Source organism: Furipterus horrens, unplaced genomic scaffold (assembly GCF_987537825.1).
Source record: "Furipterus horrens unplaced genomic scaffold, mFurHor1.1.pri manual_scaffold_3, whole genome shotgun sequence".
NCBI lineage: Eukaryota > Metazoa > Chordata > Mammalia > Chiroptera > Furipteridae > Furipterus > Furipterus horrens.
In genome coordinates, this window is record NW_028327173.1 from 139,010,949 (window position 1) to 139,035,240 (window position 24,292).

General features: G+C 49.2%; 2 protein-coding genes across 6 annotated transcripts; one reads left to right on the plus strand and one right to left on the minus strand.

Moving 5' to 3' along the window:
• The first annotated feature begins 9,179 nt into the window (after positions 1 to 9,179).
• Positions 9,180 to 23,327, plus strand: ZNF219 (zinc finger protein 219). 5 transcript variants are annotated; one of them, XM_090270321.1, is made up of 5 exons: positions 9,180 to 9,336; positions 19,790 to 19,878; positions 20,164 to 21,619; positions 21,876 to 22,007; positions 22,256 to 23,327. In XM_090270321.1, exons 2-5 carry the CDS (start codon positions 19,873 to 19,875, stop codon positions 22,858 to 22,860), a joined length of 2,199 nt encoding a protein of 732 aa, XP_090126447.1. In that variant the 5' UTR covers positions 9,180 to 9,336; positions 19,790 to 19,872; the 3' UTR covers positions 22,861 to 23,327. The 5 variants fall into 5 exon arrangements, with proteins under 5 accessions (XP_090126447.1, XP_090126450.1, XP_090126449.1 ...); XM_090270323.1 differs by lacking the exon at positions 9,180 to 9,336 and adding an exon at positions 14,590 to 14,744; XM_090270322.1 differs by lacking the exon at positions 9,180 to 9,336 and adding an exon at positions 15,184 to 15,240.
• On the minus strand, positions 10,113 to 12,773 carry TMEM253 (transmembrane protein 253). The gene is made up of 7 exons (XM_090270341.1): positions 12,642 to 12,773; positions 12,390 to 12,522; positions 11,897 to 12,007; positions 11,748 to 11,804; positions 11,328 to 11,444; positions 11,066 to 11,212; positions 10,113 to 10,728 (listed from the first exon to the last, which is right to left on the minus strand). The coding sequence occupies exons 2-7, from the start codon at positions 12,495 to 12,497 to the stop codon at positions 10,648 to 10,650; spliced, it is 621 nt and encodes a 206-aa protein (XP_090126467.1). The 5' UTR covers positions 12,498 to 12,522; positions 12,642 to 12,773; the 3' UTR covers positions 10,113 to 10,647.
• Positions 23,328 to 24,292: the final 965 nt, after the last annotated feature.

A 24,292-nucleotide genomic window follows, 5' to 3' on the forward strand; every position in this document is an offset into this window, starting at 1 on the left:
CTTCCCGTTAGTGTTTTGTTTTAACATCTCACTACTCTGTGCAACAAACAGCCCTGACCCCCATCCAACCCATCACTGAGTCAGTGCTGTGATCATAATCATCTTTGGGCTAATCAAAAAGAAAGAAAAAACGTGGAGAGAGCATGAGGCTCAAAGATGGTGAGAAGTGTTAATTATTTAAAAGCAATTTTAAGGCTGCATGCCACCTTCCTCCGACTGCTGTCACTGAAGTTAAGTGCAAGGAAGAAGATGTGGGAGACGACACTGGAAAGACAGGGAGGGGCCAGATCATAGGGATCGTTACACCATTTAAAAAGGCTTGGACTTGATCTTATAGGTGATGGGGACCATTGAGGGACTTTAAGCAGGGAAGCTAATGGTCACATTTATGTTGCTAATCATGTATCTGAGAAGGACAAGCCTGGAAGCATAGAAACTATTTAGGAAGCTTCTTCTGTGGTCTAGGTGACAGTAGGTGATGAGAAAAGGACTGATTCATGAGCAGGAGGAAAATCTATAAAATATGGTGAGTAATTGGCTATAGGAAATGAGGGAGATAAGTTAATTTATTTATAAGTGGTTAGACAGTTATAAAACTTAGGAAGCAATCCCCCTGCTAAGTCTAATACCCATCTGGCATCATACATAGTTATTACAATATTATTATTTGAGGGAGAGGACTTTAGCATCAGCTTGTGTGACCAAGTGATAACACCAGTTAAGACAGAAAATTCAGCCCTGACTTATATGGCTCAGTTGATTGGGCATCGTCTAGAAAGGTGAAAGGTTGCCGGTTCAATTCCCAATTAGCACACATGCCTGGGTGGCAAGTTCAGTCCCCGAGAAGCAACCGATCAATGTTTCTCTCTCACATTGATGTTTCTCTCCCTCTCTTTCTCCCTCCCTTCCCCTCTCTCTAAAAATAAGTAAATAAAATCTTTTAAAAATAAAGACAGAACATTCAGAACTGGGAGTAGGGGGTAGACCCAAGGGGAGGATTTCAGGTTTTGGATGTGTAATATGGACAGTTCTTGTAGGTCTCTCTTTAAATATAAGAATATTAGAGAAGTTAGACATTAGGTTCTTATTTTTCTTATTATATATCTCTAAGGCACTGGTTTTCAAGGCGGGAGGCTATTTAGCTCTAAAGGGGACTTTTAGAAATGCCTGGAGAATTTTGATTGTCACAACTGGGGAGAAGTTATGCTACTTACTTGTAACTAGTGGTTTGAGGGCAGGGATGTTGCTAAACATTCTACAATGTATGGGACTGCCTTCCACAACAAAGAATTATTTGGCCCAAATGTCAGTAGTGCCACAGTTGATAAACTCTGCTCTGGGGACTAGTGAACTACTTTACACATTACTTTAGAATTTTGCTGCGGGCCAGTCATTCATATTAGAGAGTATGGATGGGTGAATTAAAAAACATCACTGCAGCTGCCCTGGCTGGTGTGGCTCAGTGGATTGAGTGTCAGCCTGCGAACCAAAGGGTCATGGGTTTGATTCCCAGTCAAGGCACATGCCTGGGTTGTGGGCCAGATCCCCATTTGGGGGCAACCACACATGGATGTTTCTGTCCCTCTTTCTCCCTTTCCCTCTCTCCAACAAATTAAATAAATAAAATATTTTAATTAAAAACCATCACCACTGCTGAGAAACCAAATTCTAGTGTTGGAGAAGAAATTAAAGATCATCCATTTCAATTATTCAGCTGATATTTGAATACTTGCTTCAATAACTCATCAGAGCAGAAATACATATACAAAATACCTCTAACATATCCAGAGGTTTAGAGCCCAATTTAAAAACAGCTTATCTTTGGGAAACTGTTCAGTTTCTTCTCTTTTTTGGCCTCTCTATAACAAATAACCATCGGACCCAGCTTCACTTCTTAGGTTCACAAAGAACAGATTTTCTTAATCATCATTATTTTTGAGATTTATAAAGATATCAGTCCTATTTCTTCTATGCCATGACTTTGAGTCCTCTTGCTTTCCCTGAAGCATAAGAGTAGGTCTATACATTTTCTTTATTGTAAAGGGAACATATAATTATAAAAAAGCAAAACAAATTAAATTGTACCTTGGTATCTGGGACTTGGGGAAAATATTTTAAACAAGAAAACTTTACAAAGGCAAGGTAAAATAGACAAGAATCAACAAAGACAACTCATTAACTCTAGAAAGAACACAGGTAGTTTCTGATTTAAAAAAATTATAATAAACCAAAAATTAAGATGATAAGTAGAATCAAGAAAAACATGCAACATAAAATATAAATGAAATAAAGCAGAAAAATGTATGCAAAGAAGGAAAAACAAAAGAAACAGAAGACAACTTCCATTAATTAAATAGCATCTGAATTATAAAGAGAGGTAACACATGGCAGCTTAGTAGTAGGTTATCTCTGGCCTGAGGCCCTAGGAAATTATATAAGGAGGTCCTACCCTCTGAATTTTATACAGGGGAGAGCAGGTTAAAACACTAAAGGCAGTGGTTTCCTCTTCTCCTCTGCCCATCTGCCTTCCTCCTCCTCCTCCTCTTCTGGGGTTTGGGGTAATGGGGCAGTGGTAGAGTCAGGGCTCTCCATAAAAACAAAACAAAACAAAACAAACAAACAAACAAAAACACACACACACACACAAATAAATTTAGTGTACAGGAGAAGCTAACAGGAGGGCGTTATGATTTAAAAAAAAAAAAAAATGCACCAAGTAAAAATGTTTTCCAGCCTTCTCTCCTGTGCTGAGTCACTCACTGCTCAGTCACCAGTGGTTCAGCTCAGGGCAGTCTCCCAGATGCCCTGTGCTCTGGAGAGGGACCTCTGATAACTTCAGTGCACAGACCCTGCATATTTATAGGAAACACTGTCTCACAGTGATCACACTGCCACAATTCTGCTCAACTCATCAATCAAACATCGAACTTGAGGCAGCACCAGCTGGGCAAGCCAAGATGAAGGGCGTGGACACAGAGTAACACACAAATGGCCCTTAGACAAGAAAATGAAATCCAGAAACCCAACGGAGTAATCTTTTCTCACTGAGATTAAGAACATTCCAGTCCCAGGTGGAGAGTGGTGAGTGGCTACCCAGCATTCATCAGGCCCAGCAGGCGAGGTCAGCTCCTATTACTCCTGGGTAGTTGAGTTGACTGAGTTCTGTGGCGTGGCTCATCTCCAGGATTGCATAACAGACACAGAGGCCCAAGGGGCTGAGGATGAGTCTGAAGGACCCTGGGCTTCCCACCTGCTCACAAAATCCAGGTTCTGCACCAATCTTGAGTGTGCTGCTGTCCTGGTTGACTCATTGCAGGGGAGGGATTTGGCAAGCGCAACGCAGCATGCAGAGATTCTTTTCCCAGCTAAGCAACTGCCACACGCCATTACCTTGCAGAAGGCTCTTTGTGAGACCTTAACTCGGACAGCCGAGAGGCCACGAGATGGCAGCAGAGGATACAGCCCAGGTCACAGAATCTGAACCATTTGCAAAAGCATTTTATTTGGAAAATATCTTTAGTTGCCTATAATTATGTGTTTGAGGCCAGAATAAATGTCTGAAGTTTCTAAAAATAAGGATAAAATTAATCAACTTGGAGAATTTCCCACCCATCACAGAATTCAGCTGCATATGAAGCCATATGAATCAGAAGTTTCTTCAATGCTTAAAGCTAGGTATATGGGTCAAGGCCTTTAAAAATTGACATCAGCAGGAACTTTATCAGTCACTTCTTCCTGTTAAGTTCCAATGGGCAGCAATTTAAGTAAAATATAAGTGACTTGCACAGACCCTGCCAAACTGATGAAGGGGTAAATGGTGGGAAGCACTGTAGCAAAGAATGCTTTCAGGGAGCAGCCAGGGACTCTGGCACTAGGCTGTGTGTATGTGCGTGAATGCGTGTGTGCATGTGCGTGTGCATGCGCGTGTGTGTTGAATATTGAGAATCACAAGATAAGCCTCAGGCAGTCTTCACTTGCAAATGGCAGAGGATAATGCACAGGAAGGGGACATTAGTAGTATTGGGACTAAATCTCAGACCTGACTTATCTAATGCCCTTTCTGTTACATATCTTCCCCTTCCCCAGTTGTTACAACCAAAAATGTCTCTAGAAATTGTCAAATGACCACTGGGGTGAGGATAGGGGAATGGGGGAGTGGGGATATGGTTTGACAACAAATGCCACCGAGGGATTTGATTTTTAAAAATTTTAGGAACAGGAACTCTGAGCAGCCAAGATAGAGGTGTAGGTAGACACGCTGCATCTCCCTCCACAACTAAGAAGGAATATGACTACCTCAAAACTAGAGACAAGCAAAAGTTTTGGAAAACCAAGCTGCATGGAAGTCCAACAAAGATATAAAAAAGAAATATTCATCCAGACAGGTAGAAGGGGTAGAGCTGGGGTAGAGAGGGTATAGTGTGGAGGTGGCAGCGATAGCGACTGTGGCCGGCTGGCAGGAAGAGCAGTCACATATTTTAAAAAGTAGGGAGGGACACCTAGGGAGTGCTCCTAGCACCAGACCAGACCATGCAGCTCATAATTCCAATGCTGGGGAAAATAAAGCCTCATTGCTTCTGACTGTAAAAACCAGTTAGGTATGGAGCAGACGAAGAAACTGCAGGTCTCTCAGCAGAGTCCGCTTGTTTAAAGGGCCCCCACGACCCAAGAACATCTGCTCCCAGACCCAGCCACTCTGGGAACCACAACCACAACAACAGCTAAAGAGGTGCCAGTCCCATATGGGAAGTGGGAGAGGTGCCTGGAAAAGGGGCAAGTGCTGAGCAAATAGCATTGTTCCCTCTCAGACCCATCCCCCACATACAGTGCCACAACATGGTAAAACAGGTTGCACTGTACTGGTGAATACCTAAGGCCCCGCGCCTCACAATGTAACAGGTGCAACAGTTCTACCTAAGACACAGAGGCAAACACAGGAGTCTGCCAAGTTGAGGAGATAGAAGTATGGCTCAAAGAGGGAACAGATCAAGGTTCCAGTGGGAGAACTAAATGACAAGGAGATACCCAACCTAACAGATGCAGAGTTCAAAACACTGATGATAAAGATTTCCACAGACTTGACAGATATGGTTGAGCACAGCAAACGCAGAAGGGAAGAAGTGAAGGCTATGCTAAGTGAAATGAGGGAAAATCCATACAAAACCAATGGTGAAGGGAAGGAAACCAGGGCTCAATCAATAATTTGGAACATAAGGAAGAAATAAACAAGCAACTAATACAGAATGAAAAAACAAGAATTGAAAAAAATGAGGGGAGGCTTAGGAACCTCTGGGACAACTTTAACGTGCCAACATCAGAATCATAGGGGTGCCTGAAGGAGAAGAAGAGCAAGAAATTGAAAACTTATGTGAAAAAATAATGAAAAACTTTCCTAACTTGGTGAAGGAAATAGACATACAAGTCCAGGAAGCACAGAGAGTTCCAAACAAGTTGGATCCAAAGAGGACCACACCAAGACATGTCAAAATTAAAATGCCAAAGGTTCAAGATAAAGAAAGAAAGCCCTGGCAGCTGTGGCTCAGTGGATTGAGCGTCAGCCTAAGAGCCAAGTGTCGCTGGTTTGATTCCCAGTCAGGGCACATGACTAGGTTGCAAGTCTGGTCCCCAGTTGGGGGCTCAAGTGAGAGGCAACCACACAGTGACGTTTCTCTCCCCTCTCTTTCTCCTTTCCCTTCTCTCTAAAAATAAATAAATAAACAAATTAATTAATAAAAAATTATAAAGAGAGAATCTTAAAAGCAGCAAGAGAAAAGCAGAGTTACCTACAAAGGGGTGCCTATAAGACTATCAGCTGATTTCTCAAAAGTAAATTTGCAGGCAAGAAGGGACTGGCAAGAAGTATTCAAAGTGATGGAAAGCAAGAACCTACAACCAAGACTACTCTATCCAGCAAAGCTATCATTTAGAATGGAAGGGCAGATAAAGTGCTTCTGAGATAAGGTGAAGCTAAAGGAGTTCATCATTACCAAGCACTTATTACATGAAATGTTAAAGGGACTTATTTAAGAAAAAAAGGATAAAAACTATGAACATTAAAATGACAACAAATTCATAACTACCAACAGCGAAACGTAAAAAATAAAATAAAATAAAAACAAAAACAAATTAAGCAAACAACCAGAACAGGAACAGAATCATAGGTATGGGGATCATTTGGAGGTTTATCAGCTGGGAGGGTGAAGTGGGAGGAATGGGGAAATGGTGCAGGGATTAAGAAGCATAATTGGTAGGTACAAAGTAGACAGGGGGAAGTTAAGAGTAATATCGGAAAGGGTGAAGCCAAAGAACTTATATGCATGATCCATGGACATGAACTAAGGGGGATGGGATTGCTGGAGGGAATGTGGTTACTGGGGGAAGGGGAGCAAAGGGAAGAGAAATTGGGACAACTGTAATAACACAATCAATAAAATATACTTTAAAAAAGTTTTGAGAACTTAATGTTAAACATCTCCAAGACTTGAACTTCAGAAGAGGCCTCAAAGGCCTACCAAAACCATGTTGCACATCTAAAACCTCAATTCTTTTTTTTTTTAAATCCTCACCTGAGGATATTTTTAAAATTGCTTTTAGATAGAGAGGAAGGGAAAGAGAGAAATGTCAGTGTGAAGTATCGATCGGTTACCTTCCATATGTATCTATACTGGGGATTGGGGATTGAGAATTGAGCACGCAGCCACCTAGGTATGTGCCCTGACTGGGAATTGAACCCACAACCCTTTGGTTATGGGAGTATGTTCCAACAAACTGAGCCACACTGGCCAGGGAGAACTGCAATTCTATAATGTAAGAAATGTCCAAACTTGTAAGGATTTTTTGTGAGTTTATTTGAGCAAAACCGATGACAAATGATGGGAAGCAAAATCTCAACAGATTAAGAATATGCTCTGAAAATGGCAGTTTTACCACTTATTTTATACACCAGAATTAAAGGGGAAGATGTAGGGGGTTACATGAAATTCATCAGGAATATGGGAGACAGAAAAGGTGGGGGACGTATTTCTGGGATTGCATAAAAAGTAAAACAAATAGACACATACTTCCTTTACATAGGTGGATATTGGATAGTTAATATTAACAATTAACCTGATAATAACAAGGAGGGAATTCATGGTCTCTGCTATGGTGTGGTGGTTGTGCTTTGAGGGGTCTGGGAAAAGGAAATTACTTTGATATTCTAAAGGTATGTTATCAGGTATGTTGTAAATGAAAAACAAAAACAAAAAAAAACCAAAACAACTAGGAACAAAAACAAAAACAAAACAAAAAACCACCAATAGACAGGCTCAGGTTAGGTAAAGATTGACCTGTTTCTAGGGAAAAATACTGGCCTAAGATGTGACTACCCACCATGAACTGCTTTTAGTTAGAAAGTTTTAATTTCAGACCATCCTATGTGGTTACTTTAGGTCTCTGAGTTTTTAAGGCCACCAGGTAGGCCTCCCCTGAGCTTATCAGATTTAATATGTGGCCCCTTTTCTTATCCACAATTCCTACCATATGTCTGTATAAATGGAGAGACTGTAATTTAAGGACTATAGACTGAATCTGGTCAATTTTTAAATAATTCGTTATTAACATTTTAAAATCAGAAGATTTTGCCCTGATCAGTGTGGCCCAGTTGGTTGGACATTGTCCTGCAAAGTGAAAGGTTGCCAATTTAATCCCCAGTCAGGGCACATGTCTGTATTGTGTGTTTAATCCCCAGTTGGGGCACATAGGAGAAGCAAACGATTGATGTTTCTCTCTTGCATTGATGTTTCCTTTCCTACCTCCCCCTCTCTCTAAAAATAAGTAAATATCAATAAAATCAGAAGATTTTACATTTAAAAGTCAGAATTCCTCACTTTTATAGGAAAATTGGAACTATGGCAATACCAGGCCCACAGTCCGAAATGCATGTTTGGATAGAGTTGAGTGGGGGTAAGGTCGTTAAACAGAATGTGTGCTTTCTAGTTTGCCACAGTTCCCACCACTCCCTATTACCCAGTACCCTATCTGCTTCACTCATTTATACTTCTCATCTCTATAGGCAATTTATTTTCAACCTCTGAAGTGCTCTATAGTTTTAAATTATTTTCTGTGTATGATTTTATTTTAGCCTTGATACTCCAGTAAGGCAGAGAAGTTAAATGCTATGATTATTATTTCAATGTAAGCAAAATGTAGTTGAGAGAGGTTTGACTTGCCCAAATTTACACAACAAAACCAGAACCTAAATTTCCTGACTTTCAGTCCTGTCAATTTTGGGGAGAAGGACTAATAAGAACTTCATTTAGTGGTTCATGGAACAAAACCAAAGAAGTAGATATGGGCATAACTGCTAGAATAGGTGAGTTCCAACTGCTAAGCTGTTCAAGAATCACTGCAAATAATTAACTTTCTTTTAATGCGTGTTTCTGCTTCCCTTCTCTTTACAGGAATATGAAAAGACTACCCTTCTACCTGTCTTGAGGTTGGGTGTGACTATATGACTTACTTTGGCCAATAAAGTGAGTGGAAACAATATTTGTCCCTTTGAGGCAGAAGCATTTAAGAGTTTATGAACAATTCTTCATGCTTGCAGGGGGGGAGGGGGGGACTCTAAGCTTCATGGTGACATGACATGTTCTCAAAATGGTTGAGTTCCATCTGCTTGTAACTTATAATGAGCAGAAGCCCCTGCCAGACTACTCTAGACATGTAGTGTGAGAGAGAAACCTTTGTGATTTTAAGCCACTGTGATTTTGGCATTGTTATCACAGCATAACCTAGCCCAACCTGACTAACACAATGATTCATTTGCATTATCACTGAATTTCTCCAAGAACTAGAATGCAATTCCTAGACTTCTGATCAATTTACCAAAAGCTGTAGTTCTTATCTGGAAAACAGTGAGAGTGAACTGCTTTTACCCCCCCGCTTCCTCATTTACCATGACCTTCTGACTTGGGAAAAAATTATTTTGTGAATCCTTCACCCATGAGTTCTCCATTATTCTGGCAGTTACATTGGGAGGAGGAGAAGAGGGAGGCCCAGATTTTGTTTTCTCCATTCCAAGGCCTCATCCCAGAACTATCCCCACCCACTAGTACTCACATAACCTTGTCATAGGGCGACTACTACCACTCCCAAGGTGTCACAATCAGAAAGGAGTTGCCGCTGGCACCAGTGCAATGTTAGGGCAAGGCAGCCAGGCTGCGCTCTTTCCTCACCGGTGTCTGGGCTTGGCTAAGTCCGGAGAAGCAGCATTTTCTAAGGAAAAGAAGCCTTCTCAAGTGGGAACAAAAATGAGTGTGATGCGCACACCCATCCTGGGCACTATGTGAATTTGGGGTGAGTTCTTTCAGTACTCCAGCTCTGGTCAATTTCTAGTTTCTTTAGCGGCTAATAAGCTGCCCTGTTTAGCACTACTGGGCCTCTCCGTTTTCCTGGGCCTTTCTCACGCCCACATATGCTCGTCATCTTTGCACACTTGCAAAGGTCATAAACGGTGGGGGTTGAGCGCTACCAGAGCTTCAGCAACCGGACCGCTGCCGGGATCAAAGGTCGGCGGGGCAGCTAAGAGGCTAAGCCTGCGCAATCCTGCTCCCGCCTTGCCGAAAAGGGGTGGTGGCAGCGCGGGCTCGTTACACCGCGTGCTCGCAGAGGCGGGAAAGTCTTAGGTTGGGTTGCCGCGGCCCTCCCTCTTCCTGCCCCGTCCACCCGTGTGCCCAGCGAGCCTGTCCTCATCAGGCGCCCAGGCCTCTGGGGGGAGGAGGGCGTGAAGGGCCCGGGCTTCTGACTCATCATCTCCAACCACTTTCTCGCGGGCTCTCCAAGTCTCAGGACTTTGGACCTGCGCACTGTGGGTGGGGGCGCGGCGACAGCCATCTGAGGAACCCCAGCTTTGCCGAGTGCCATCCCCCAACCCCTGCCGGTTTCCGAAGCTGCCAGGGAGAGGAATATGGATCCAATCAACTCGCAGTTGCTGAGGTTGGGGTAGTGGCGCCCCCTTTAAGAATACCCCGCCCGGCTCCTCCCTGAATGCCGGGCCAGTGGTCGCGTCCGAGGAAACTCGGCTAGGCCGGGACTTTCAGAGCCTCGTGTCACTCAGCAGATGCACAGCGCCCTCACCGCGGAGAAAAGGCTCTTTATTTCCCAGCAGGCCACGGGATAGCGGGGCATCCTGGGACTTGTAGTCTCCGCTGGAGTAAGAAAGGAGTCGGTTCGGAGGGAGAGAACTAAAGCACCCATGAATTGATTTCAGAGAGTCGGCGTATCCGGGAACTCAGGCTTGGAGTGTGTGGGATTATGAAAGGTGGAAAGAAGAGAAGTAGTGAGATGAGGACGATAATGAAGCGGTGAGGGGAAGAGGTTGGTAAGGATGGAAGGGAGGAAGCTGAAAGTTGCCTTAAGGATGTCCTGCAGGGAGGCAGCTTCTCAGGGCGGTGAGGTGAGGGAAGAATCTGGTTTAGGTATAGCTTCCCCGAGAAGAGAAAGGGCTCTAGTCTAAATGGAAATTGAAGGCATTCCACCAGACTTCACGTAGGTTTCTAGAGACTCCATTTAGCTTCTGAGTGGAGTGGGGTGGGGTGGGGTGCAGGAAGGTCTGGAGAACGCTCCCACAGGGTAGGAGTGCAGCACCTGTCTGCTTCCCTTGCCAGCTCATTCAGTTGTTTGGTTTGCTGTGCTAGCCACCGTGGGACCGTTCTCCAAATCAGTAACTTCCTCCAACTCAGAGGGACCCTGAAAACCAGGCAGAGGTGTGAGGGGTGAGAAAGTAGGAATCTCAGACAGAAGCAACTTCCTCCTCCTACTCTGATTTTTTCTTGTGTTCCCATAGCCCTTCCGATATCGAGGGAGCTTCCTAATGGTCTCCCACATTTCTAGCCCCAGCCGTTTAGATACCCAATTCCCTCTTACCCACCACTAGGAGAAGGATGTCCAAAATCAGAACACCAGTCAGCTTGAATCTAGGACCCTTTCCTTTCCACCCTTAAGTGTTATTGGCCAGAATAACCATTGGGGAAAAAAAAAGAGCGCCTAGGTAGCTGCTCCATAATTTCCCCCCTGCCCTCAGTACCTCTTGCAGTTCCTGGTAGTGCAGACTCTGTCTCCTGCAGCATCCTGGGTTCCTCTGGGTAAGCAGGAATAGGGAATATGCTGAGACCAGCACTCCTCCTAGGGTGAAGCCCTCAGCACTGAGCTCTAGCATCAGCAAGCCTTCCAGCTGCAGGTAGACAGCGCTGAGGATGCTACAGGGGCTCCAGCTTCTGTTTGTTCCCGTCCTTATCCCACTCCATCTCCTCTTGCCTCCTCATCTGCCCACCTTCTCCTTTACTCACCTGTACCTTGGAGGAGGCAGTTGTGGCAGGCCCCAAGGCTGTCTTCAACACCTCAACCACCACCACGATGAGGCCAAAGATCAGACTGAAGGTGTTTAATATCATCATGGCCCGCACCTGCCAGTGAGCCAGTTCAGCCCTGCCTAGTTAGTGGACTCACTGCAACCCCAATCCCAACCTGCCCCTACCCCCAAACAAAACTCAACTCTTATTCTTCCACTTCCTAACAGCGCCATCAACCTTCCAAGTTTTTTGCTTTCTGTCCTCAGTCTTTTAGGACAGTCAGAGGCAGACAGCTGACTGGATTAGCTTAGAGAGCCACTTTTTGGGCTGAGGCGTGTTTGTGTGTGTGTGTGTGTGTGTGTGTGTGTGTGTGTTTGCTTTGGGGGTGGGAGAATAGTATTACATTCTCTTTCTCACCTTCCAAAGTCGAGGTGCTCTGCGCAGCTCAAGGGTAATGATCCCAGTGAGGAAACCCTGAATGACGAGAAAGGCAAGTGTTGAACTCTGGCTCCATTAGTGAAGGGCCCCGGAATCTTTCTTCCACCCTCCACTGTGGTGGGTCTTACCAATGCTCCAGGTCCAAGCGGCAGTGCTGTGGCCATGTGACAAGCAGAGTTCAGGCAGGCAACCGAGATAGCAATAGGCACCACAGCCACTGCTAGCCATAGCTGGCTCATCTGGAGGCCAGATGCAGGGTGGTTGAAGGGGAACTGTCAGGGATTCCCTTCCCTCCTCCCAACCTCCACCTCTTCCAGAGATCAGAACTTGGCAGGAATGTCTGGTGGCAGAAAGTAGTCAACCAAGGGCAGTGAAGGAAGGGGATATCATTTAATTTGTTCTGCCTCATGTCATAGTTTAGTTACTTACCTATGTATTTTTCCCACATGATGGAAGCTACTTGTAGATTAAGGGTTTTGCCTTATTTATCCTGTACTTCCTCCACCCTCCTCCCTCTCAGAGTCTAGCAGTTTCATACACATGGTAGGTATTCACAAAACATGGATGGAATTGAATTGGAGTACAAGTGCTGAAGCTTGGGATGGGACATCCTGGCCTCACCGCCAGCACCAAGAGGTGCCCACTCTGTCTGTGCCTTGCCCAGTGCTGTAGCTTTTCCAGACGAGGACTGGGTCTCTCTTGCTCTTGCTGACCAGCTCTGTCCTCCATGGCTCCCTTGATTACTGATGCTTTCCTGGGAAAAATGCATTTTGGCATCTATCAGGAGACAGATCAAGCAGGAACCTCTATTTCAGCTGCCCCTTTGCATGCTTCTAATATCCGGGGAGTTGAGGCTCGGGGCCTCTCACCTACCTACTCTGAAGCAGCTACTCCAAAGGGATGGGACCCAGTTGGGCCTGGAGCTCCCGGTGGGGCCTGGTAGCTCAGAGCAGACAACAGACTTGTCCTGGCACAGACAGGCTGTCAGGACTGGGGTGTGGAGGGGCAAAGGTCCCTATCAGGGCTTAAGGATCCAAGGAGTGGCCATAGGTAGTATATACCAGTCTCCATTTACTTCACAAGATACCCAGCTCTGCCTGCTCTGTTCCTATTTCCTGCTTCCCCCATCTCTGCCCATCCTGGATTCCTCTTCTTATCACTCACCCATGGACACTTCTACCCTGGGCCCCAATCCTCCCCACCCCGCTGCCATTTTCATCTAATCTTCCTCCTTTTTTTTTGGCTTCCTCCTCAAATTACTTGCTGTTCCCTAGGGAAATCCCACATTACTGTTTGGATTGTTCCCATGTCATTACCACTTGCAGCTTTGTCCCAAGACAAGGCAACGTTTAATTCCCCTGGTTTCCTGTCTGTCACTTTCTAAATGGTTTCTTCTCTCTCCTTCCTTTCTTGAAGGATTTACTGTGGATGGGACACTGACAAAGTGGTTGGCTGGGTGCCCCACTTATAGAAGGGATTGTCTTTGACTCCATGATAACCTGCAGCAAGACATGTGCAGAAGACAGTCCCCAAATGATCAGTCTTGGGAAGGATGCTATTGCAACAATTAATATTTTTGAGAGATATGAGTTGCCTTGCAGCCAGGCTGACCTGGACTATAAAATCTCAGCTCTGCCACTTTCCTAGCTGTGTGACCTTGAATACATTATTCAACCTATTTGAACCTGTTTGTTCAAACAGAATGATAAAACAAGGGCTAATAATATGACTGTGAAGGGTTGTTGACTCATGGTGAGTGCTTAGTAACCATTACTGGTATTGATGAGGTCACACTGTTGTGCCTGATGCCCATATACTAAAGGGCTTATTCAAAAGCTAAGCTGGGGATATTTATTTCTACAGTAAGAAGCAGAACCAACTGGGCCCAAATATATACTCTAGAGATCAAAAATAGGGAAGGTCCATTTTGATATAGAGCCCGAGGTCTGGGGGCAACCAGACCTATGTTTGAATCCCAGATCTACCTGGGTGACCTTGTGCAAGTTGCTTAATCTCTCTGTTTCCTTACCTATTAAGAGAAGTTAATAATACCACAAGGTTGCCTTGAGTATTAAAGGAGAAAATGCACATGAACCAGCTCAGCCCAACACCTGGCACATAAGTGCTCAATAAATGTTAGTGGCTATTATCATTATTATTATTACTGATGATGAAAGAAGATTGAGCAAAAGACCCCTGGGAGTTAGTATCAGGCCATATACTGGGAGGAAAGTGGTCTTTGTAAGCCACTTCTGCCCTGCTTAGTGCTGGGCCAACACTCATTGGAGCATTGTGTCTACTCTTCTTTCCTGGGGAGTGGGAATCACTTAAAGGGGGGAGAACTGTTGAGCATCTTCCATCTCCTCCACCCTCACATGTATTAACTTTATTTGGTGGCAATGGCCTGACTGAATGTGAGATGTTGGGCTTGCACTGAGGATCCCTGAGCTGGCAGGCCAGAGGAAGGACTCTTTATCCTCACTTTTCTTTCTTGTAAGTGAAGACTAAATGCATTTCAGAGTGCTACTGTAAGGACTAAATATGTGAACTGGCACTCAATATTGTTTAAATCTGTAGCCCCTGTCTAGATTATAATCTCCTCGAAGGAGGGTACTACACCCCCCACCCCCACACACTCTTGTTCATCCCCCCCACAGCGCTGAGCATAGTGCCTGGTACTTAGTAAGCACTCAGTAAATATTTGCTGCATTGAAGAGCCATTAAAATGACTTAAGGAATGGAAAATAGAATTCGAGAGGAGGGCGCAGGAATTGTTTATCAAGAACAGAAAGGACCGAGGAGTAACTTTAATAATGTTTCTTATACGGCAGACATTATCTCTATAATCGCCCCTCCTCCTCCCCAAAAAGAGAGACAGAAATTGTAGGGAGAGGCTTTGAGATAAAACCCCAGGAAGAACTTCCCGAGTCTGTGCATGTTGGGGCAGAAAAAGCGGCAGAGCCAACTCCTTCCCTGGTATGTCCGGGTTTAGGGTGGGAGGGGCAGCGCTGCTTGGAGGCTGGGGGAAGGACGAGATGACCTTTCAAAATCTCTTCCAGTCTTCTGTAGGAATCGTCTGTGCGCCCCATCCCCCTCCCTCCGACAGCGCCCCCCGTCTCTCCAAACTGCCCGCACCCCGCCCCTGGCGGCCGCGTTTCGCGGCTCCCGGGGTCCCCAGCTCCCAGTCCCCGGAGCCAGAGTCCCGCTCCCGCGCGGCTCCCAGCCCCGCCGCGCCGCCCCCCGCATGCTAATGGCCGGGCCGCCTCCCGCCGCACACAATGCGGGCCAGGGCCGGGGGCGGGGGACCGGGGAGGGGGCGGGGGCCGGGCCGGGGGCGGGGGGGCCGGGGCCCGGCGCATCTCCCCCGGCCCCACGTAACGCTGACGCCCGCGCCGCCGGCCCGCCGCCCGCCGCCGCCGCCGCCGCCGCCGCCGCCGCCGCCGCCCGCTCTGCCGCCGCCCGCCCGGGGCTCGTGAGTAGCCGCTGCCCCCACTCCCGGCCCCCCCTCCGCCACCCGGCCCCCGCCCCCGGCCCCCTCCCACCCTCCCGGAGGGGGGGCCCACTCCGCGCGCCGGGCTCGGAGCAGGTGCAGGGGGCGGGGGCGGGGGAGGGGCGCCGGCTCGGCCCCAAGCAAACTTCGCCCAGAGCTCCTGGGGGGACGGGGTGGGGGCTGCGGCCTCAGAAGCCTGGGGAGCTAGGGGGGCCTCGAGGGAGGGGGCCAGGTGGGGGAGCCAGGAAAGGGGACACTAAAGGGGAAAGGCCAGCGCGGGGGGAGGGCGGGGGACGAGGACGGGCGTCTTTGTAGGGGCCCGAAGGCAGGGCGCGAGGGGCCTGGGGTGCAGGGTGGCGGAGCCGGGTGCCAGAGTGGATGACCGCCCCCCGCCCCCGGGCCCAGGTAGGGCTGATGGAAGAGGGGGAAGGGACCCAAACTCTCTAGGAGCCCGGGTGGGGGAGGGGAAAGGATGGGGGGTGCTTCCCTCTCTTCGTCCCAAACAAAGTGTCACAAAGAGCTCGGCCGGCGGCAGCAGCAGAGGCGGCTGCAACTCAGCTTTTGTTCTCCCGGCCTGGGTAGCTGAGCCCTGGCCATCCAGTCTTCCAACCCTGTCCCCCATCATCCTTCAGGCTTATCTTCCTGGGGAGGGGTCTGGGTGCTGCTGGAAGAACCTCTAGTGCACGATCACAGGCCCTGATCTACTTGCCAACCTACTTGTGGGAGGTGGATTTTCCCAGAGGCTCTACTGCCCCCCCCCCCGCACCCCCCCTCCCCTAATCCCAGGACTGAGGCCCATATGGGTGATAAGACTCTGATCTTTCTAGGGTCAGTTTCAGTTAAGGGGACTTAGGGCTGGCTATATGCCACCTCCCCCAAATCCAGAACTTTCAGAAGAGGGGTCAAGTTGGGACATGCCTCTAGAATAAGACTCACCATGGTAGGGTGGCAGTAGGTGAGCAGGTGTATTTTCCTCTTGCCCATGACTGAGATTCCATGCTCCCAACTCAGGGCAGTGAGAATGGAGGGATAGAGGCCTTACAAGACTCAATGTAAAAGGTGGGCAAGCTGTGAAGCTGTGGTCTGTGGTCAGTTTGGAGGAGCTAGCTACCTGAGCAGTGAGGTTCAGAGGGCCATGGAGAGGAGACCATAAAAACGAACTACTGGGATGTCTGTGTGATAAAAGGTGGTTTTGACTCTAGACCACCTATGAAGCTCCTTTTCCTTTTAACCCCATCTAGTACGGTGTTAATCATAATTGTTAGAGGACTTGTGGAGGTTGTGGAGGTGTAGGATCCTCAACAGAGGGAAAAGCATCAAGCATTAGAAATGATCAGTGACAGATCCTAGTGACAGCACCCCTCAGAAATCCTGAACCCTTGCCTCTTACACTTTGATCCTAAAAACTGCTGAGTCTTCTCAGCAAGCCTTCCATTCTTTCCAATTCAGTAAGGTTTGGTGGTCCACACCCCCTTCCCCACCAACTCTCCTAGCACATACAAGTACTTGGCCTGTTGCTTTGGAAAGACTTCTGATCCCTGTTGTTGGCTGGCCTTGCATCCCTATAGAACCCAAATAAGGGCAAGATAACCCCGGATTCCCAGTGGGTAAGGAAAGTAGGTCAGTGCTACTGTCTGGCCAAGTCCTGTGGATGGTGTTTAGGGCCTGACTGTAGAGAAAACTGTTGATAATTGCCCACAGGCAATACATTCATGACCTGGGTTCTAAGCCAGTTAATAGAATCTTGGGCCCTTGTCAGTGCTTTCTCCTTTTGAGAATAATTCATGGGATCAGATGCCTGAGACCTAGTTTGGTGTGGAGGTGATTCAGATGATCTTGATTGCACCTAGAGGGTCTCTCAGTTGGTTTTATTGATTTGAGGCCACCCTTTGGGGTAAGTTTCCCTGGTCAGGAATATAGCTTCAATTTGGGTCTTCTTGTATATTACTGTATTTCTATCCTAGAAACTGCTATGTGCAAAGCAGATTTGGGGGGTAGGGGAGGAAGCTTTGCCTGATTCCTACTCTACTTGCCTCAGATATGAGGTCAACTCCCCCTGAAGTATTTTGCTTACTATCTGACAGGCAGTTTCAGGGGCCCTAGAATCTTCTTACAATCAGAGTATATGCTGTGGGTTAGTCAGCTATGACCATGCAGTATTCCCAGCCTTCCCCCCTCCTCCCCCACCATCTGCTTCCTCTGAATATACCAGATTGGCTGTACACCAGGATGTTCCGGGAATCCCCAGGAGAGCAACAGAATGTGATGGACCCAAATATGATGCCTCACTCGCTCATTCCAGGATGTACAAACTGTAACTGTCAGGATACTCCTTATAGCTAATTAAAATTCTTCCAGTTAAATCTATTTTCTGTTATATCTATCTATTTTCAGTGTCATCCAAAAGGCAAAAATAAGCCCTCTGGTACCATTGTCCCCTGCCCCCACCACCCCCATGGCTCCCAGAAAGGAATTAAAAAAAAACATCCTCTAGCTTTTCTCAGTACCTTAACTGGTGCTAAAATGTCAAATGTGGCCCCTCTAGCACTTCATAGCTCTATCTATGGTACTGAGGTGGCCACAGTGGCTTCTCTGGTAGCCCACTGCACTCTCCATGGTACTGAAGGGATGACCATTTGTTTTAACTTCTCTCAGGGGTCCAGAAGAGTCCTGTGACTTGGAACTACAAAACTTTCGAGCTGGAAGGGACCATCTGTATAAATTAGTACAACCGCCTTATTTTACAGACGAGTAAACTGGGACATTAAGTGATTTACTGGAGGTTTCAGGGCTATTAATGGTCAAATTGGGCCCACAATAGTCTTGTACCCCTCAATCTTATTCTATACCTTTCTTGATACTACTTAGTGAGCCTGGCTAGGCTCTTGGTCTCAGAAAAGGAATTTGGAGAATCCAGAAGATGAGGATGGATGCCCTAATTAGGAGCTACAGAAATACAAATATTAAAAGTGTGGTGGAGGTTGTTTAGTGACCCTTGGACAAGAATACTTTCTTAATTAACCTCCTGTTAATAAAATTCCCATAACCCATATTCCACATATGACAGGTACATGCCCATTCCTGGAGTTTTATCACATCCGCTATATATCAAAAATTAAAGAAGCCTCGGACCTCCAGAGCCTCTTTCCTTTGCTGATAAGCAGGGCTGACTTCTGGTGCCCATTTCTCATCCATTAAAAAGATCTTTAAGTAAAGTAATGCTTGAGTTCTTTTCTTTTTCAGTATCCCATTTCATTCCCATTGTAAGGAAGTTCTTTGTATCTCAAATATTCTTTCTCAGGCAAAAAATATATATGTATATACATATTAAGTCCACATTCATCTAGCCTTGACCAGGTAAAATTCTTTATGTAAGCAGGAAGGTATACTGACTGCCTTCTAGTCATCCTCCCAGGCCTGTTTCCATGAATCTTAATTCTGGAATTGCTTCGAAGTCCTAATGCTAACCACCTCTGCAGTTTAGAATCAGGAGTGCAACCCGCTCCCCCACCACCCCCACCCCGCCCCAATCCTCTTCCTCTCAGTGCTTTTCTCCTTCCTCAGAACTGGAGCTCGGCACATCCCAGGCCCAGGGAATTTTAGCCTGGTGAATTTTAACCCTTTCCTGCTCAGAGTATATACCGAGCTCCTATCTGTGCAGATGGCCCAGCCCCGCCCCCCGTCCCTCACTCCAGCCTCTTGAGCTCAGAGCCAGTGTAATCCTCCTCTTGTGTGAGGGAGCCTCTCCCCTGCAGAGAGGAGGAAAGCCTGCTTCGGAACAGCCCTGGACAAAGGGGCTGAGATGCCCCATCAAACTGCAGGCTCCAAGGTTTGAAACACGGGGATGAATCCTATCCGGTATTTGCAGTTTTTAACCCCTTCCCCAGGCCAGCAGTGCCCCTTAACTTCCACTCCTCCCCCAACTCTCTTGGTTCCCTCTCCCTCTGGCTCTCTCCCCCTTTGTGCCCCTCCCCCTCTGTCTGTCTCCAGACTGCTGCTGCTGGGAGGTGTTTCTCTCCCATGCATGAATGAGTCTCTGTAATGAATGGAAATGAATGGATCAGGAATCCAGGCAGAGGGAGGGAGAAAGAGGGGGGACGACAGAAAGGGTAAGAGCAAAGGAAGGGCTGTGGAGCAAAGGAAGGATGTTTGGCTGGCTGGTCAGATGTCTGAGAGCAACGGTCCCTCCCCATTTGCTCATCAAACTGCACAGCCCAATCTAAATGAGAGAGGGCCGTACTGTGATGGTCTTCCCCCAACATCAGGGAGTGGTGGTAGTGGTAGTTCTGGACCAGGCATTTAACACGTATCTGGGGGAAGAAATCTGTGTTCTCAGGGAGCCTTGGGGGTTGGCAAATAAAGGAGTATAAGTTTTGATGACAGCAACCCCCTCCTGCCTCAGGATGCAAGAAGGAAGAAGGGATAGGTTTCAGGAATACAGGGTGTTAAGAATCTTGAGTTGGGGGTGACTCTTTCCACTGCTGAAAATCAGGACTTATCTTTTCCTTCAAATCTATCTCCCTTGCTTTAGCTCTTCAGCACCTGTTGCCTTCACTAGCAGCTTTTCCTCCTCTTTCCTGCACTCCCCAGAACCAAAGAATGTGAAGGGGGTCCATGGAGGTGAGTGAAACTTGGCCTGAACCTGCAAATACCTTTAACTATATTCCATCCCCTCCCTACCTCTCTCCTTCTGATCCGCCATTATTATAAGTTACCTCCTTGGCCCTGACAGCTCAATTCCCATTCATCCTCCAACTTCCCCAAGGTGAGTGGGGAGGGTATCCAGTGTACCTTGTTTAGGCCCCAGCACACCCTCCCCTGGGTGGTTCTTGCTCTCCATGCTGTTCTTACCCCATACAGCTCTCCTTTTTCCACCCTTTGCTCTATATACATCTTTCTCCACAGGGCTCACGTCCCCGCGTCCTGGGCGGCCATTTAACGCCTTCACCTCCGGCTTTCGAGGGCGAACTGGATCTGCAACGCTACTCCAACGGGCCAGGCGTTAGCGCAGGGTCTCCAGGAATGGGAGCGGTGGGCTGGTCTGAGAGTCGCGCTGGAGAACGGCGCTTTCCCTGCCCTGTATGTGGGAAGCGCTTCCGTTTCAACTCCATCCTGGCTTTGCACCTGCGGGCACACCCAGGCGCCCAGGCCTTCCAGTGCCCACACTGCGGCCACCGTGCCGCGCAGCGGGCCCTGTTGCGCTTGCACCTGCGCACGCATCAGCCCGAGCGCCCGCGTAGCCCAGCCGCCCGCCTTTTACTGGAATTGGAGGAGCGTGCGCTGCTGCGCGAGGCCCGGTTAGGGAGAGCCCGAGGCTCAGGGGGCCTGCAGGCCACACCTGCCCCTGAGGGCCTGGCGCGGCCTCAGGCTCCCACGTCATCTGCCTTCCGTTGCCCCTTCTGCAAAGGCAAGTTTCGCACCGCGGCGGAGCGCGAACGCCACTTGCACATCCTGCACAGGCCTTGGAAGTGCGGTCTATGCAGTTTCGGCTCCAGCCAGGAGGAGGAGCTGCTGCACCACAGCTTGACGGCCCACGGAGCTCCTGATCGCCCTCTGGCGGCCACCTCGGCTGTCCCCCAGCCTCAGTCTCAGCCTCAGCCTCAGCCTCAGCCTCCACCCCAACCTGAACCCCAGTCAGTCCCCCAGCCGGAGCCGGAACCGGAACCAGAGCCTGAGCCTGAGCCCGAACGTGAGGAAACCCCCGCCCCTGCTCCTGCCACTCCTGAGGAGCCCCCTGCGCCTCCTGAGTTCCGTTGTCAAGTGTGTGGCCAGAGCTTCACACAATCCTGGTTTCTCAAAGGCCACATGCGCAAGCACAAGGCCTCCTTTGATCATGCGTGTCCCGTGTGTGGCCGTTGCTTCAAGGAGCCCTGGTTCCTTAAGAACCACATGAAGGTGCATGCCAGCAAGTTGGGCCCACTGCGTGCCTCGGGGCCTGGCCCTGGGTCTACCCGGGCCCCCCAGTCTCCTGACCTGGGCCTGCTGACCTATGAGCCGCTGGGCCCCACGCTCCTCTTGGCCCCGGCGCCCACCCCGGCTGAGCGCCGTGAGCCTGCAAGCCTCCTGGGCTACCTGAGCCTGCGAGCTGGTGAACCCCGGCCCAACGGTGAGGGTGCTGAATCTGGGGCTGGCCGCAGCTTCGGAGGCTTCCGCCCGTTGCCCTCTGCTCTCCCAGCCCGGGCTCGCCGGCACCGCGCTGAGGAGCCTGAGGAAGAAGAGGAGATTGTGGAGGCTGAGGAGGACACCTGGGCCCGAAACAGGGCACTGGGCCCTCTGGCTTCACTGCACCCGCGCCCAGGGGAGGCATCCGGGCACTCTGCACCTGCTTCAGGGGCCCAGACAAGGCCCACTGCCACACAGGGTACGTAAGAGGTCTCTTGTTTCTGAGATTTTTCGCATCTGGGCTCACTGATGTCACAACTCCCCTCCTATCTCCTCTTTTTAAAAAGGACCTCCGAGGGTACGAGTTCAACTCACAGCAAATCCAATTCCTCCTTTCTCCAAGCATGCTGTTTCCTCCTATACCCAGAGGGGAAGTAGGGTGGGTGTGGGGCACATGGCTCTGACAGGGTTAGGGCTGTGGGTCCCTCTGACTTCCTTTAACGTGTGTATTGCAGAAGAGAATGGGCTGTTGGTTGGAGGAACCCGGTCTGAAGGGAGCCGGGGGGCCACTGGCAAGGATTGTCCCTTCTGCGGAAAATCTTTCCGCTCAGCGCATCACCTCAAAGTGCACCTGCGAGTACACACAGGTGAGGGGACAGCCTCCAGGGTAGGGAGGGTACTGGAAGGCAGAAGGAGAGGTGAAAGGGCTATAGATGACTTCTGGCCAAGAGGAGAGGGTTGGTAAACCCTCCTTTAATAAATCGAGGGGGTGGGAGAGGCAGGGTTTTTTTCGGGTCTGAAGTAGGTCTGTATGCTGAGGGAAATGTGCGTGAGGGCGAGCGCGAGCGCAGGCAGTGACCCTGACTCAGACCTAATTGCACTCCCCTCTCCCCAGGCGAACGCCCCTACAAGTGTCCGCACTGCGACTACGCCGGCACCCAGTCTGGCTCGCTCAAGTATCACCTGCAGCGCCACCACCGGGAGCAGAGGAGCGGGGCTGGCCCTGGGCCACCACCGGAGCCGCCGCCCCCTTCCCAGCGAGGCTTGGCCCAGACATCTGGAGCCAAGGCAGCTCAGCAGCCTGCAAGTTGGGTGGAGGGCACCTCGAGCTCTCGGCCTTCCAGCGGCACCGCGTCGGGGTCCCGTAGGAAGCCCGCCAGTCCCGGGAGGACCCTGCGCAACGGGCGAGGCGGTGAGGCCGAACCCCTGGACCTGTCCCTGCGGGCGGGGCCGGGAGGCGAGGCCGGGCCGGGGGGTGCCCTCCACCGTTGTCTCTTTTGTCCCTTCGCCACTGGAGCTCCCGAGCTCATGGCCTTGCATCTGCAAGTGCACCACAGTCGCCGGGCTCGGGGCCGCCGGCCGCCCCAGGTTGACGCGTCCGTGCCCTACCTCCGAGCACCGTCAGGAGAGAACCCTCCAAGTCCTCCTCTGCAGGAAGGGGAGGAGGGCCCCGGGCTGTCGAGATCCGGAGAGGTGGGGCTGGGAGGGCAGGAAAGGTAGGGAACCCTCTTAGGGGCCATTAGTTTAGTGAGCTTACTCCGCAGGAGCGGGGGAGCGCTAGAGGTAGTTGGGTAGAGCAGCCAGCAGGGGGCAGCGTGGGACCCATAGCCCAGCCCCAGGTGGACCAGAGAGAGGTAAAGGGTGTGGAGGGCATAGGGGGGTGGGGCGGGCGGTACCCACCCAGCCCAGGGGAGTCACAGTGCCTTAGAAGTGGCAGGGGTGAGGATCAAAGAATGGGGTCCCAGGGCTGGCAGAGAGAGTTGTGCCCCTTTTGAGGAGATGCTCTGCCAGTCCTTGCTGGTCCATAGGCATGAGAGTTTATTTTTGTACAATGGGTGGGGGTGGGGGGCACTGTACCCTTCTAAGCCCCTTCAGGGGCCCTGTAGACGTCGCTATTTTTGGTACGATTCCTGTCATCCCTGTCGCAGAGTTGTGTCCCCAATAAACAGGTGTCTTGAGGCACAGGACACTGTGTCTGTCTGCCTATGTCCTGTCCGCCTCCTTAGGCCATTCTGTCCAGGGAAGGGGCATCTCTTTAGGCACTTAGTTATCACCCAGAGAACTTGATAAAAAATGCAGAATCTTGGATTTTACCCCCAGGCTTTGGCTTCAGTAGCTCTGGGGCAGGGCCCAGGAATTGGCATTTAGCTAGTGGCCTAGGGGATTCTGACATTGTGGTCTGAAGACCTCTCATTTTTAAATCTGCTGGACTGTGCTGGATCCCACCTTGATTGTGACTAGCTCTGCCTCAAGAAGTGGGTACAATGTGAGAGGAGGAGCTTCAAAGGGTACATAGAGCCTCTGGGAGCCACTGTAGAGGAGGCACATTCTTCTAGGCCTGGCCCATACCCAGCTTTGGGAAAGGAAGGGAGATAAGATATCTTGTAGCCTTGTTGTATTTTCTGTGTTCTAGTTAATGATTGAGGAGAAGTATTCAAGTTAGTAGTATCACCTCAACCCAGAGGACTGCTCTAGCTATTTGGACACAAAAATGCGAGTAAATACATTTAATATAACAATAGTATTATAATAACAGTAATTACATATATAAAGTTTGCAGTTCCCCACCCCACCCTCATATAATGGTTTGCATAGCTTTGTTTCCTATGACACTCCAGAACGGAGTCCCCAGGAATTATGGTTAACTTGGCAGAGATGAGTCTTCTTAGGGAGCATCAGGGGTGGGAAGAAGGGGAACGCACCAGTTATCCGGGGAGACCTGACATTGGGCCGCATCCTGGGAGTATGCAGTGGCCCAGGATGGGGAAGGACTAGGCCAACGATAAATCCCCACCTCCAGGGTATGAAGGCAAGCAAGTATGGTTATTCTGGTTCCTGAAGGAAGAAGGCACCCAGTTGGAGAGAGCTACAGAGATAGCGGTAGCAGGGAAATGCGCTGGTTTTTTGACTTCTCTTTCCAGGAAGCAGAGGG